Below are 14,592 nucleotides of genomic sequence, written 5' to 3'. Positions count from 1 at the left end.
TAACACTGAATTTAAGATGAGCTGGAATTTGTACTTAGACTCATTACTTCATTACTTATGTATACATTATGTGGACGGTATGCCTCAGGTCACAAAGGCTGGACCCACGTACATTGAGTCATAAGTAAACAACTTCCTTTACATCTATTTGAAAATCTTTAGGTCTGTTTAAAAAGCACTTGTGTTTTATTCCTCTTTATGGAAACTGGGGGTTAAAAACAGAAGTTAAAAGCTTGGACCTTGGAATTGGACAGTCTGGGATAACATCTATAGTTATTATGATTAATTACACATATTAAAAGCAGATTAGATAAACCCGAGAGTTAAAATTCCTAGTTCTTCAGGCTTTTCTGAACTCCAAGTTTTCCCTTACCTTGATCTGAGGTTTCTGGGTTTTTTTCCCCCTACATTTTTTTTTTTTTTCTGGGCACTTGCCTCACCAGTACTTGTAAGTGTATTCAGATGCCCATAAATTAGGAAGACCATAAGAGACCACATGAAACTCTTTGCTTCAACTGTTACACAGTTGGGATATTTTGGCTATAGAGCTCTAGGAAACAGTACTGGTAGGAAATAATTGACCAAAAACTAATGAAGAATAATAGTGTCTGCACTTCCTTTTACCCCAAGGTAGGGTGGGGAAGGGCATGACTTCTAGGCCTCCCTATTAATCTCTTTGCTCTTTTAATCTTTGGCCATGGAAAATCTTAGATCTTAGATTGGCCACCCAAATCTGTGCTACACAGAATTCATTAATTTGATCTCCAATACAGCTGCAATCCATTTTCTTTGAATTTTTCTTCCTTTGCTGCATTTGTTAAAATTAGACTTTAAGTCCCTTGAGGCAAGAATCTTTTTATCCTACATATAATTCTTTTGGGTGGTCATGTGTTAATAACAAAATTTAAAACACCTAACCTTATTTATAACGGTGGTTTTCATGTTTAAATGGCTAAAGGAATCACGAAAGGGGAAGGAAGGATGTGTGCCTAGGACACACTACTTGATACATGTGATCTCATTTCATCTTTAATGACACTGCAATGCAGTTGTGTTCCTATTTTACAGATGAGGCTCAGAAAGAAGTGGTCTGGCTGCAAATTTAAACCAAACTTTTGTTGATGTCAAAAATCTCACGCTCTTCCCCTATACTATTTTCCTCAGATTTGTAATGGAAACAACTGAGATCTGGACCCAGTTGATTCAGGTCCTTAACTCCTTCATGGTTCCTTAACTCAACTTCTATGGTTTCAACAGCATAAAAATCAAGCTCAGGGCTTCCCTGGTGGCACAGTGGTTGAGAGTCCGCCTGCCGATGCAGGGGACGCAGGTTCGTGCCCCGGTCCGGGAAGATCCCACATGCCGCGGAGCGGCTGGGCCCGTGAGCCATGGCCGCTGTGCCTGCGCGTCCGGAGCCTGTGCTCCGCGACGGGAGAGGCCACAACAGTGAGAGGCCCGCGTACCACAAAAAAAAAAAAAATCAAGCTCAGTGGAAAAGCAAGTATAAATTTATCAAATGTGCTATCGATGAATTAACATTTACAAACTAAAAATACTTTGAGAAGTGGTTAGAACTGCAGATTAAATATAAATTTGGCATGGATGCTCCAGGTGAGGCTGTATCATAGAGAGAGATGCCCAAGCTTTCTTGATTCACGGCACCCCTAGGCCAAAAGAAACAGCCAACCACTCTGGTTATTAAGTAGGTAGGTCCTAGCAGCTTAAGAAATATTTGTGTCTTAATTTCTTACAAGAACTATTTGAAAAAATAATACATGTAAATTAAAATAAATTATTTCATTCTAAAATTGCCATAATTATCTATTAATGGGAGGTGTGTATCTTTTGGGCACTGCACAACTTCTCAGACCTTGAAATAAAATCACCTTCATTCCTTGTTAAACATTGATTTTTCACTTGATACTTGCTTTTTTATCACAGGAACCACCTAAAACCTAGTCTTACAAAGATATGGTAACATCAAAAAATGTTGTGCGTTTTAATGTTGAAACTGTGAACTATTTTGAGCTAATAGTTTTACATGGTATCTGATAGATGTCGCTGTGTTTCCCTCAAAAATTTAAAATACCCCGTGGCGCTCCTGTGAGTTCAGTGCAGCACCTTGGGGGGCTTAGGGGTCAGGCAAGCCTTAAGAATATCATTTACCCTCCTATCATTTACCTTTTCTTCTTTCTCTCCCTCCTTTCTTCCCTTCTCTACCTCTCTCCCTTCTTACATTTTTCCCCTAAGCTTATTTTATGATGATAAAACCTCTTGAAGCTTCATTTGTAACTCTAATTCTCCCTCTAAGACATCTTATAATATACATTGAAATTTTCAACCTGGAGTGAAGTCAATGGAAAAGCCTATGTTTTGACTGAACGACATATGGAAATCTGATGTTTAGACACATTTTCCTAGCAACAAAGCAAAGTTTTCACCAAAGAATTTTTATGTTATCCTATTGACAGTCTTGCACTTGATGAACCAGGGAAGATAGAAAGAAAGGGAGAGAGGGAGAGGGAGGGAGGAAGGAAGGAAAAGAAACTTGATTGTTAAATCTTTAAGAGTGCATCAAGTACCGTGCACGTTCTTGGAGCAGGACAACATGGAGAGAAAGGCTGGGCTCCCCCAGAACCTCGGCATCCACAGAGTTAATCCTAGATACCCGTCTATTGGTTCAGGTCAAGTTTAGGTGGAAGATGGCGTCATGGGAGCGGGAAGAGTATACAGCCTAGAAGCACAGGCTTTGGAGTCAGGCTGAGTTCAAGTTCTGCCTCTAGAACTTAGTATCTGTGCCCCTGGCAAGTTACTTAATCTTGTGTGTTTTAAATTTTTTTTTTTTTTTCTCAGCAAAATAGGAACGATAGTACCTATCTCAGGGTTGTGTTTTCAGGACCGATGAACACTTGTAAAGTCCACATCATTTTGTCTGACACATTTAAAGGCTAGAGAGTTGATGGTTATCAGTATTATCAAAACAGGGCTGCCTCACGGATGAGAGACAACAGAGACAAGGCCTGCTGAACAAAGTCAAAGACAGAGAGAGAGGGCTTCCCTGGTGGCGCAGTGGTTGAGAGTCCGCCTACCGATGCAGGGGACATGGGTTGGTGCCCCGGTCCGGGAAGATCCCACATGCCACGGAGCGGCTGGGCCCGTGAGCCATGGCCACTGAGCCTGTGCGTCCGGAGCCTGTGCTCCGCAACGGGAGAGGCCACAACAGTGAGAGGCCCGCGTACCGCCAAAAAAAAAAAAAAAAAAAAGAGAGAGAAGAAACAGTGGGGAGAGTGGCAGAGTTCACGTCAACAAGTGGATGGCACCCGAACTCTTAGATACCGCTGACAGGAACGTAAATGGGTACAACGCTTTCCAAACACCAGGGCAGCGTGTGCAAACGCCCTGACTTAGCAATTCCATTTCTCGATATAAGTTCATAAAATGCACATCTCTGTGGGCCCAAGAACATGTTTATAGCATTATTATTCTGATAGCCAAAAAATCAGAAACAACTCGAAAGTAGGATGGATAATTACAATGTGGTATATTCATACAGCGGAATCCTATTCCGCAATGAGAGTGAAGGAACTACTGCCGCACACAACCACCTGGATGCATCTCGCATGCAACGTTGAGCAAAAGAAGGCGGACACAAAACACTGTCTGCTGTATGACTGCATTTATGTAAAGTTCAGGAACAGGCAGACCAAGCTATGATTAGAAATAAGGATGGTCGTTACCTTTTGGGGGACAGAGTGAGTGCCTGGGAAGGCGCATGGGGAGCCTACCTGGTGCTGGTTACAATGTGCTCACTTTTTGAAAATGCATCATGCTGCCACCCTACGATTTATGCACGTATTTTTATACATGTATGTGCACTTTCATGTGTTTGTTTTACTCTAATAAAGAATTTAAGGAAAAAACTGGCCCAAGTATTCAAAAGATATTGCTATAGATTGAATATTGTCCTCCCCACCCCCTGCCAATTCATATGTTAAAACCCAATGTGATGGTGGGAGGTGAGGCCTCTGAAAGGTGATTAGGTCATGAGGGTAGAGCACTCATGAATGGGATTAACGCCCTTACGAGAGAGACTGAGAGCTCCCTTGCCCCTCCCACCATACGAGGACGCAGCAAGAAGACGGCCATCTGTGAACCAGACAGTGGGCCCTCACAGGCTACCGAATTGCTGGCGCCTTGATCTTGGACTTTCCAGCCTCCAGAACTGTGAGAAATACGTTCCTGCTGTTTAGAAGCCACCCAGTCTACGGCATTCTGTTATAGCAGCCTGAATGAACGAAGACAGATCTCTTCACGGGTGTCCTTTTTAGTAGAGAGGGCCGCATTAAAGAAAAAATGAAAAGACTTTGGTGCTAAGGAAAAACATGAAAAGAAAATATAAAGCGTAACAACAGTTATGTTTACAAACTGCAGGTCAACTGATAGCACATTTGATAAGTTTATCCTACCACGCCTGACTCTGTGAATCAGGATAGGCTGACTTACGCCATGGTAACAGCTCCCAGAGCTCAGTGGCTCAGCACAGGCTCCTTGTTCTACACAAGGTCTAGTGCACGCCGGCAGAAGGCGCTCTCCCTGCACTCCCTCAGGGACCCAGGCTGGAGGAAGCTTCATCCTGACACGTGTGTCCACAATGACGTCTGTGGTGCAAAGAACACAGGGCAGACTGGATTTGAACATGTCTGCCCCAAAGAAAGACATGACCTTTCCACTCCCTTTGCACTGGCCAGAACAGGCCACACCATCAGGCCTAATCCCAGAAGGGTAGATGTGCCACCACACTACGGGCAGGAAGGAGAGGAGCTGGAAAGGAAACAGCTTTGCTGACGCCACACTTACCCCTATGGCTCCCAGGCTCAGTCGCATTCAAAATTCTGTCTACAAGATGACTGAGTGGTTGACGCCCACCCACGCTTCTCTCTCGTATCCCTCTAGCAGGAGGTCGTGGAGACGCAAGCTGCATCTCCAGACCACTGCCACCCCCTTGCCAACTGGTCCTCAATATGGCGGCTGCTATCATGTACGATCTGGTCCCTGCTGCGGGGCTTCTAAACTTCCTGGACCTAAGAGCGGAGTGGAGTCGCAGCCTACTTGGGGTTATGCAACAGCCACAGCGGCGCGGGGACAATCCCGTACGGCTGAACAATCCCTGATAATCCCCACCATGGTTGGTGAGGGGCCGTGGGGCTATCGGACTGCTGGGTGTATCACTCTCACTCACAGAAGAAAAAATGAAGGGACGAGAGCGGAGGAGAGACAGGTACAGAGCTAGAGGGGAGGAAAGAAGCAGATGAGGGGGTGAGAGGAAAAGACTGAGACAGTGGAAATAGAAAAAAAGCTTTCTGTCTCCAATCTGTCCCAGATGCAAAGCTTTTCTTATGTCTTATATAGTGTGACTCTAGGCTTTCGGTAGCATTTCCACTTCTGCTAGGTTTTTATTAAATAAGTACCACGCTGGAACCCACTCTGTTTATTAATAAAGAAATGACTGCACGTATCTCAAGAAAGGAAGCACCCAGCAGGCTCCTATTCTCTGCCAACACATCTCTCTCCTCTCGCTGCCAGAACAGGGGGATCCCAAGTGGACATCTCACTGCAGGACTCAGAGGAAGCAGGAACAAACCCTGGCATTTTAAATGTGATCTCCTCTTAGAAGCACATACCAGGGTCAGGAGAAGTGTACTAATACTAGAGTTTTTTATTTTGGTTTTTTAACTCACTGGCTTATAATTTAATTTTAATCTGGATTCAAAAGATACAAAAGAGGTTGAAACATTTTGAGATAAAATGAAGAGCTGAAAAGGGATGGGGGTTTAAAACTGAAAACTGTCCTGTGGTAATGACGGGCGCCTGATTTCCCTGCGCTACACGATCCAAATAACTTATCCAAATGCTGACAGTCATGAGCCTTGCTCACTACGACAATTCCTTTTATTGTGGAAGAAAGCACTTCATTTAGTAAATGGCCAGTGATGTCAGGTAGAAATAGACAGTGGATGGAATCAATCGAAAATGTCAGAAAAGGGGCAGAGCTTGTTTTCGACAAGTCCAGTCTTTGAAAGTCTGCGGGAGCTGAAGAAGTGGGTGATTCCTCTGACTTCTCAAGATGGTGCCAGGAGTCGTTTAATTGCTAGGCTCTCCCTGAATGTTCTGAAAGGATTCAAGCTCCAGAAACAGGTTTCCATGTAAACTTTTCAGGAACACATCTGCTGTGGAAAATAAGACGTTCGTAGTGGCATCGGGACCCCAAACAAAGCATAAAGAGAAAGATACATGTAAAAATGTTTATTGAAAATGGAAAATCTTCCCACATGAGGAAGAGGCGACCAGACCCACGGTACAAATAGGTTTCTGACTTGAAGACTGGTGATTTAAAGAAAATGCGACCACTTGCATTTCTTGCTAAAAATAAACCCAGGGGAGCTTAATTGAAAAGACATGCTATAGCAGCTGCTGTTGGGTTTTAGGTCAAATAACCAACGAGTCCAACTCAAGATGAGACTGGGTAAGCCCCATTAAAGAGTGTGGCTGAAGGGCAGGGAGACAGTGTAAATTACTGCCCTTTGAGAAGTGATGTGGTCGCTCTCCTTTTCTTTGAAGATTTTAATTAGAAATTCATTCCTCTTCACAGATTTTATTTTTTAAAGGCCACACCGTGTAGCACGTGGGATCTTAATTCCCCAACCAGGGATCGAACCCATTATTCTTCTTCACTGATGCTTCAGTTAGTTGTGTTTTAATTACAGACCTTGATCAAAAAAGCAAAAAGAAAAGCAAACAGAGCCAGGACCACAGACATCCTCAGTGTACAGTCCTGGTGTAGCCTTTGCAATTGTAGCGCCATTCTGGAACTCGCCGAGTCTTGCTGAGTTGCATCCAAGGTGTGGGATACTGAATTCAGGTGGTTCCCAAGCCTATTTCTGAATTCCTATAGAGAGAGAAACATAGAGGAAAACGGAAGACATTAAGGATGCAAAATAAGAAAAAAAGCGCTAATGTGACATCGGTCAAGCACAGGACCCCTAGAAGGAGCTATTTTTTTATTGAGATATGATTAACATAGAATATTGTATTAGTTTCAGGTACACAGCATAAGGATTCAATATTTGTATACATTGTGAAATGAGCACCACAGTAGGTCTAGTTACAACACAGTTACAATTTTTTTCCCTTGTAATGAAAACTTTTAAGGTCTACTCTCTAACCAACTTCCAAACACACAATGCAGTATTGTTAACTATAGGCAGCACGCTGTGCGTTGCGTCCCCAGGACATATTTACATGATAACTGGAAGTTTGTATCTTTCGACTCCCTTCACCCCTGTCACCCACCTGTCACCCCCCTGTGTCTGACAAACACTAATCTGCTCTCTGCATCTATATATTCGGTTTTGTTTTGTTTTTTTAGATTCTATGTCTTTCTCTGACTTATTTCACTTAGCATAATGCCCTCAAGGTCCATCCATGTTGTTGTGAATGGCAAGACTTCCTTTTTTTTTTTACACCTGAGTAATACTCCATTGTATACATACGCCCCATCTTCCTTGTCCATTCACCCATTGATGGACACTTAGGTTGCTTCCATCTCTTGGCTATTGTAAATAGTGCTGCAGTGAACATGGGATGCATGTATCTTTTTGAGTTAGTGTTTTTGTTTCCTTTGCGTAAACACTCAGAAGTAGAATTGCTGGATCATATGTTGGTTCTATTCTTAGTTTTTTAAGGAAACTCCATACTGTTTTCCAGAGTGGCTGCACCAATTTACACTCCCACCAACAGTGCACGAGGGTTCCCTTTTCTCCATATGTTCACCAACATTTGTTAGTTCTTATCTCTTTTGATGATGGCCATTGTGACAGGTATGAGGTTACATCTTATTGTGGTTTTAATTTGCATTTCCCTGATGATCAGTGCTGATGAGCACTTCTTCGCGCATCTGTTGGCCATCTGTCTGTCTTCTTTGGTAAACTGTCTATTCAGATCCTCTGCCCACTTTTTTTTTTTTTTTTTTTTGTGGTACGCGGGCCTCTCACTGCTGTGGCCTCTCCCATTGTGGAGCACAGGCTCCAGACGCGCAGGCTCAGCGGCCATGGCTCACGGGCCCAGTCGCTCCGTGGCATGTGGGATCTTCCTGGACCGGGGCACGAACCCATGTCCCCTGCATCGGCAGGTGGACTCTCAACCACTGCGCCACCAGGGAAGCCCCTCTGCCCATTTTTAAAATCAGATTATTTTTTCTATTGAGCTGTATGAGTTCTTTATATATATTTTGGATATCAACCCCTCATCAGATATCAGATATGTGATTTGCAAATATTTTCTCCCATTCAGCTGGTTGCCTTTTCATTTTGTTGATGGTCTTCTTTGCTGTGCACAAGTTTTTTAGTTTGATGTAAGAAGAAGCTATCACTCACTCCTTCAACACAGGCACATTCAAACACCTACCATAGGCCTGGTAGGCCAAGCTACGTACAAGCTATAGTTCCTTTCCTTGAAGGGTCACACCAAGTTCATAAATTTCCAGATTATACACAAACTATATGAAAGAGACAAACAGTGTTTACGGAGAATCAAGGCCGACTTCACGAAGGGTAGAATTTATGTAGAGTGGAGTCATCACAGACGTATCTAACTTTTAGGGATGCAACCATATCTACTCAGGAAAAGAAGAATGACACAGGAAAAAACCACGAAGCCATTTTATTCATCAAACACGTCCCTTAGGACAGGGACTCCCAGCTGGCGCACCGCTGCAGGAGGGCTGCCCCGACCCCCAAGGGGCACCTGAAGGGGTCTGAGTGGCCACAGGGCTCCACCCCCACGCGCAGCCTCTGCATCCACTCTGGTGTGCCATGTGCCTGACATGGAAAGGCTGGGAAACCCTGCTTGGAGAGAACACGAGGAGCTAGGAGACATGACGGTGAGACTCTGTAGGGGGTCTCTGTCCCCTGATGCGTCTCAGCAGGTGTGGGGAGGAGGGGACAGGGGGCACCTGGCCACTCTCAGGGAGGTTCTAGTGTTTCGACGTGTAATTTTGATTCCACGCTATAAGATTTCCACCTTATGCACAGGCCTTAGAATCAGTGTCTCCCCTGTTGAAACCTGAATAACACTTTAAGAGATGGAGGCGGGGTGGGGAAGGAGAATCCGGGATGGAAGAAACATTGCGGGGCTGGGAGGAGGGGGCGAGCCAGAGGCGCGGCTGTGGAAGTGCAAGAAAGCCACAGAAGCACAAGATGCCTCCGAACAACCATTTCACGTGGCTTATTCTTTCCTTCCACGCTCTCGAACAATCTGGGGACAGCTTCGGCCCCTGTGTGGAATGGCAGCCCCGCCACGCACAGTAGAAGCACTGGAAGGGTGCTTTACGGAAGGTAACTCTGGCACGAAGGTGTAGGGTGCATTAAGGGGAGTGGGGAGGTGGGGGTAGAGAATCCGGGGGCAAGCTGTGGCGACAGATGAGGTGGACAGTGCTGAGGACCTGTGTTGGGAGGATGGCGGAAGGCACGGAAAGGAGGGCACAACAGACACTTAATGTAGAATCAACAGTAGCTGAGTTCAGGTGAGTGGGTAATGGAGGGACAAAGAAGAGGAATGGGGAAACGAGAAGCACTTTCACAACCCAATTTCCACCAGCTAATACTTGCCTGTGATAGATATGGAAGAACTCTTGCTTTGACTATAGGAGACTGATTGCAAAATTAATATAGCTTTTGTCCACAAGGATGAATCTCTCAACCCCAGTGGCAGTCGAGCCATCATTTACTTCTGGGCTCCTCAGGGATCTGGGCTGACACCCTGCTGCTGTTCCTGCACTGGGGGCCCTTGACAAGAAGGTCACAGCTGGACAGACGGAGCCGTGGTCCCCGCAGCAGTGACGGCTGCACCCAGACCTGCCCCGGGAAACCGCTCTGTTGTACGATTGGCTTTCTGCATGATATTTTGGAGCTGGGAATATGTTGACAAGCTTTCATTTTGATGGTTAAAAATAGCCCCAAGGTCTCAAGGACAGCACTCAACCTTGGGAAAGAATGCAGCCTTCTACAGCTAAAATAACGGAAGCTCTTTGAGTTCCTCAAAAGCAGAGAGGTTGCCTAATTCATCTCTGGGTTCTTGCACAGCGGCAAACACAGAGCAGGTACTCAGCAAGTGTTCAGAAATGAATGAACGAACGAATGAGTGAATGAACGGATATGAGGATGAGTATTCCAGATGAGATACAACTGATCAAAAACACGCTTAGCTATGTCTCTGGTGATCGATGCGCACAACTGTAAAAGGGTCTTGAGTTGTTGCCTCTAGCAATTAAACCATCACTTCCTAGGCTTGGGTTTACAAGACAAGAACTAAGAGACTGATTAAGTTCTCCTAGGCCTGAGTTCTTTAACCTTTTTAAGTCACAGATGGCTTTGAGAAGGCAGTGAGGACTACAGACTGTTCCCCCAGAAAACTGTGGAGGCATCCGTGCACATATACACACAGCCTCGCTCACACCCTGCAAATAACTTCAGGAGGTTCACAGATCCAGACACTGTGGGGCCTGATGCTTTCTCTTAAAAAAAAAAAAATTCAATACAAAATTAAGAACAGGGCCTTGGAAGGGGCCCCTCAAAGTGTCAGGCCCTGAATCTTAAGCTCTACTAGCTTCAGGGAAGATCTGCTCCTGTCCCACCCCCAGTTCTGAAAAATGAACCTTGGTTATGTGCATGCAATCCCAGAAGCTGCCATTCGGTGATCACTGGTGTTGGGGGCCAGGGGTCAGGCTGCCCCGGGCAGGACTAGGTGAGTCTCAAAGCATCAAGCATTTGGTTGGGTTTTTAACATATTCTGCTTCACAAAGGTGCAGTACAGGTAAAGTACCTGTGCACTCAGCCTGAAAATACCCTTCAACTCTTTTTTTTTTTTTTTGCGGTACGCGAGCCTCTCACTGTTGTGGCCTCTCCCGTTGCGGAGCACAGGCTCCGGACGCGCAAGCTCAGCGGCCATGGCTCACGGGCCCAGCTGCTCCGCGGCACGTGGGATCTCCCCGGACCGGGGCACGAACCCGCATCTCCTGCATCGGCAGGCGGACTCTCAACCACTGCGCCACCAGGGAAGCCCCACGACCCTTCAACTTTTAACAAGAGTTTCACAGAATTTCTTCCTCTGTTCCTTCCAACTCATTTGCCATAAAATTTTGCTCAAAACATAAAAGGCACCTATTAAAGCAGCATTGTGGATTATCTGTGGCTGGGTTCAACACAGTCATTCTTTCTTGGGCACTGATTTTTCCCTCCCTCACTCAAACATTTAACACATCTGAACATAACGGACCCATATGGTGGCAAGCCACTCTCCTGTCCCTGGGGGCAAGTCTGCATCACAGGATCGTGTGGAGTACCGTGGCACCCATACGCAGCCCCACAAGAAGCCCACCCTGCCATTCTCCCTAAGATCAAGGTGAGAGCTTGATGACACAGCAGGAGAGAGGAAATGCAGCCTGTCTCTGCCATGCTGTGCTTCTTTTATTATCTTCACCCTGTACCAGTTCACCATCTTGATTAAAGGAGTTTGACGATATGTTTTAAAATATAAGATTGAAAAAAAGTTTCTCAGATGACAGAGTGATCTGTTGCCAGCTAGCTTTGTACATTTCAATTGTCACTACCACTGTGATATTGAAGGAAAAGTAATTTAGAAATACAGGAAATACAAGGACTTTCTCATAAAGTCCAAGATTCTCAAACATATAAATGCACAACTATTATGATTTCCACACAGTCAGAAGCACCATTCATGAATATAAAATAATGTAGTATTTCTAGACGGTAATGAAAATAAAAAGGGTTTACAGGTGAAGTGATGATACATAACCAATAGCAAGATAAAGTTTAGACACACACACGCGCAGAGTAATGTATACAATTGACTTTAGAGAAAAACCTGGCAGAGTCAGTAGTTCTGGAAAGTAAACAGAAGGCTCGAGCCTTCCAGAAACCTCTTAAACATTACCAAGTCATTAATCTTTGAAATTTAAGACACACTTGTATCTCTCAAGCTATAATGCAACAAATATAAGAAATTTTATTATTTACTAAAACTAATTAAACATCAACTCTCAGATTTATAATTCTTAAGAAATCAAATTCCATTTAGAAATGCCTTTTACAAAACAGATAGAAACAAAGCAGGATATGACCTTCGTTCAATCAAAAAGATCCACGTATTTATCCGGTCATAGTAGACTAAGGACACATTAAGAAAGTGTTAACTTTGATTAACATGCTTTTCCCCCCTTGTAAATCTCACTGTTCCCTTGATTAATTTCTAAACATACTCACTTCCTAATTCTTAAACATATTGTAATTTTCAAAAGTACAGCTTATCAAATCCTACTAAAGTAATACATCTATTAGAGTAGCATCACATATATATGCCAAAAAAACCAAACCAAATCAAAAACAACTTTGATGTTCAGAACCTTCAGGGATCAGATTTCAATCAGTTAAAGATAAAGACAGTTGGGACGGTAACAACAGTCAACCTCTAATTATTTCCTTCTTCTCTAGCAGTTATACATGTATTGCTAGGGAAAGGAAGGAGAGGCCTTTAACCTGGGCACTTTTATCACCAGAGAAACAAATGGGACCTGTTGTAGAAGCAGTAAGTGCATGGGCTCTGGGCTCTAACCCCAGCTCCATCTGAGAATTCTTGGGCAAATAACTTGTCCTCTCTTTTGCCTCCATACAGAATCACCTGAGATAGAGTAAGTATCTGCACGTCATAGGGTTGTTATGAGGATTAAACGAGGTACATATATTGTGTCTTGAACATTTAAGATTCAAAAAAGATGAACACACTCCATGGTATTTTATGGTCCTAAGGAAATATGCAAACTGCCTCAGATATTATTTTTGTAAAATTACAAAGTCACTATTTTATTTGCTTCTCAAACATGGTTTATCAATTTAAACTATTTTTGTTTCTTACACGTATCATCAGGAGGGGCACAGTATAATGAAGAGCATGGCAGACCAGAAACCGAATCCAAGCTCAGATGTTTATTAGCTGTGTGACCCCGGGCAAGTGGTTTAAGCTCTCCAGGCCTAGTTACCTCTTCTGTGAGGTAGGGAGACCAGTATCTACTTTAAGATGTTATTGAAAGGGTTAGAATTCGCATGCCCAGAGCCTGGGCAGAGTGCCAGGAATACAGAAGGTTTCGATGAAGGGCCACCATTATACTCCATTCCAGGAGTGTGGCGTGGAAGACGGAGAAGGGCAGAGCCTCCCACAGCATTTGCCAGCAGTGCCGGGAGGGTGACGTCCTGTCCCGGATGCTGTCCTCGCAGCTCTAACCCGCGAGGGAGAAGCTACGCCCGCCGTGAAGTTGGCACCTCCTACTCCCCGGGCTCTCAGTCTGTGGGGTGAGCCTTCTGGAAAGGCTCTTAACTAAAACCATACTATATAAGAAGGGAGACTTGGACACCACCATTTATAAGGGGGAATTCCCCTGTCAGATGTGCCACGGGCCCTTTTTATGTCTGCCTTTTCTTCTAATACCTAATATTGCTGTAACGCTGCTTTCAAGGAAACTAAAGAGGAAGAAAAGAAGTCACAGTCACCGCCACGACTCTGCTCTCCGCCTGACCCTGCCATCTCGCCTCCAGCCACCATGCGCCCCTGCCCCTCTTCTGATGGACGTGTCAGATCTCGACGGGACAGATCTCGACCCTCTCAACCAGCACCCAGCCCAGATGCACTGGAGCTCCCACTCTGTGGGCTGTGTGTCCTGCCGGCTGGCCCTCGTCACGGCACTCACGGCGTATGTGATCCCCCAAGCTCTCGCCGTCCCACCAGAAGGTGCGCTCAATGCACGCAGAGCTGAACGAGCTGCACAAGAGGACCCGCTCCAGCGGAAGCCTCGGGCTCCACACAGTTACCAGGAGAGGGGTGCAGGGCGCCTCCCGGCAACTGTATGGCCAGCTGATCCTGAAGCTGCCTGGTGGAGGAAGAAGGGGCCACCAGGGCTGGGCCTCCTCTAAGGCCCTTTCCTTCTGTGGAGCTCACCAGACCCGCTGAGAAAACAGGCCTCCAGGGCCACCCTTACTGGTCCTCCTCACAGCTCTTTCAGCCAAAAGAAACAGACCTGAAGGAAACGGAGGGTACCTAGAAGGTGGTCAATCAACGTTCTCTGAAGGGATATTTGGGTTTCTCCTTGTTCCTTTGCATTCTGTGTTCATATTTTCATATAGCTGCAAGGATCCTGTTCTTGGGAGCTGATGAACTTGCCCTTCCAACGTTAGAAAGCCACCCTGTTCAGTGGCCTCTCCTGCCATTCCTCCTCACCAAAAATGTTTATAAATTGTGACATGGGTGCAGAACCAGAGGCATAACGATCCAGCAAGAAAGGTGGACGACAAGCTCTGGGTAAACATACTAAGTAGAAGAAGCAGTGTTTCTGGAATGTTCCCCATGTGCCCAGAAGGGCTCTATTCTCCATGCCTTCTCTCCTTTAATCCTCCCAACCGCCCAGTGAAGTAGTTAACACAGGTTTCTCCCAACTTTAAGTATTCACCCAATTTACAGACAGTAGGT

General features: G+C 45.1%; 1 protein-coding gene across 5 annotated transcripts in view; it reads right to left on the bottom strand.

Annotated features, from left to right (window-relative positions):
• Window positions 1–5,912: 5,912 nt before the first annotated feature.
• Window positions 5,913–14,592, bottom strand: part of CDKAL1 (CDKAL1 threonylcarbamoyladenosine tRNA methylthiotransferase) — a 665,364-nt gene continuing 656,684 nt past the window's right edge. For 4 of the 5 annotated variants that reach the window (XM_027128491.1, XM_027128494.1, XM_027128493.1 and 1 more), the window contains one exon: window positions 5,913–6,946. In XM_027128491.1, coding sequence (XP_026984292.1) covers window positions 6,755–6,946 — 192 coding nt within the window. In that variant the 3' untranslated portion in view covers window positions 5,913–6,754. The remainder of the gene's footprint in view (window positions 6,947–14,592) is intronic. The other variant, XM_027128492.1, reaches the window with a different exon arrangement.

Source organism: Aethalodelphis obliquidens, unplaced genomic scaffold, assembly GCF_003676395.1.
Source record: "Aethalodelphis obliquidens isolate GAN/ISIS:26980383/991018 unplaced genomic scaffold, ASM367639v1 scaffold34, whole genome shotgun sequence".
Lineage (NCBI taxonomy): Eukaryota > Metazoa > Chordata > Mammalia > Artiodactyla > Delphinidae > Aethalodelphis > Aethalodelphis obliquidens.
Note: the sequence above shows the minus strand (reverse complement) of the source record. Positions and strands in the feature narration are given on the sequence as shown.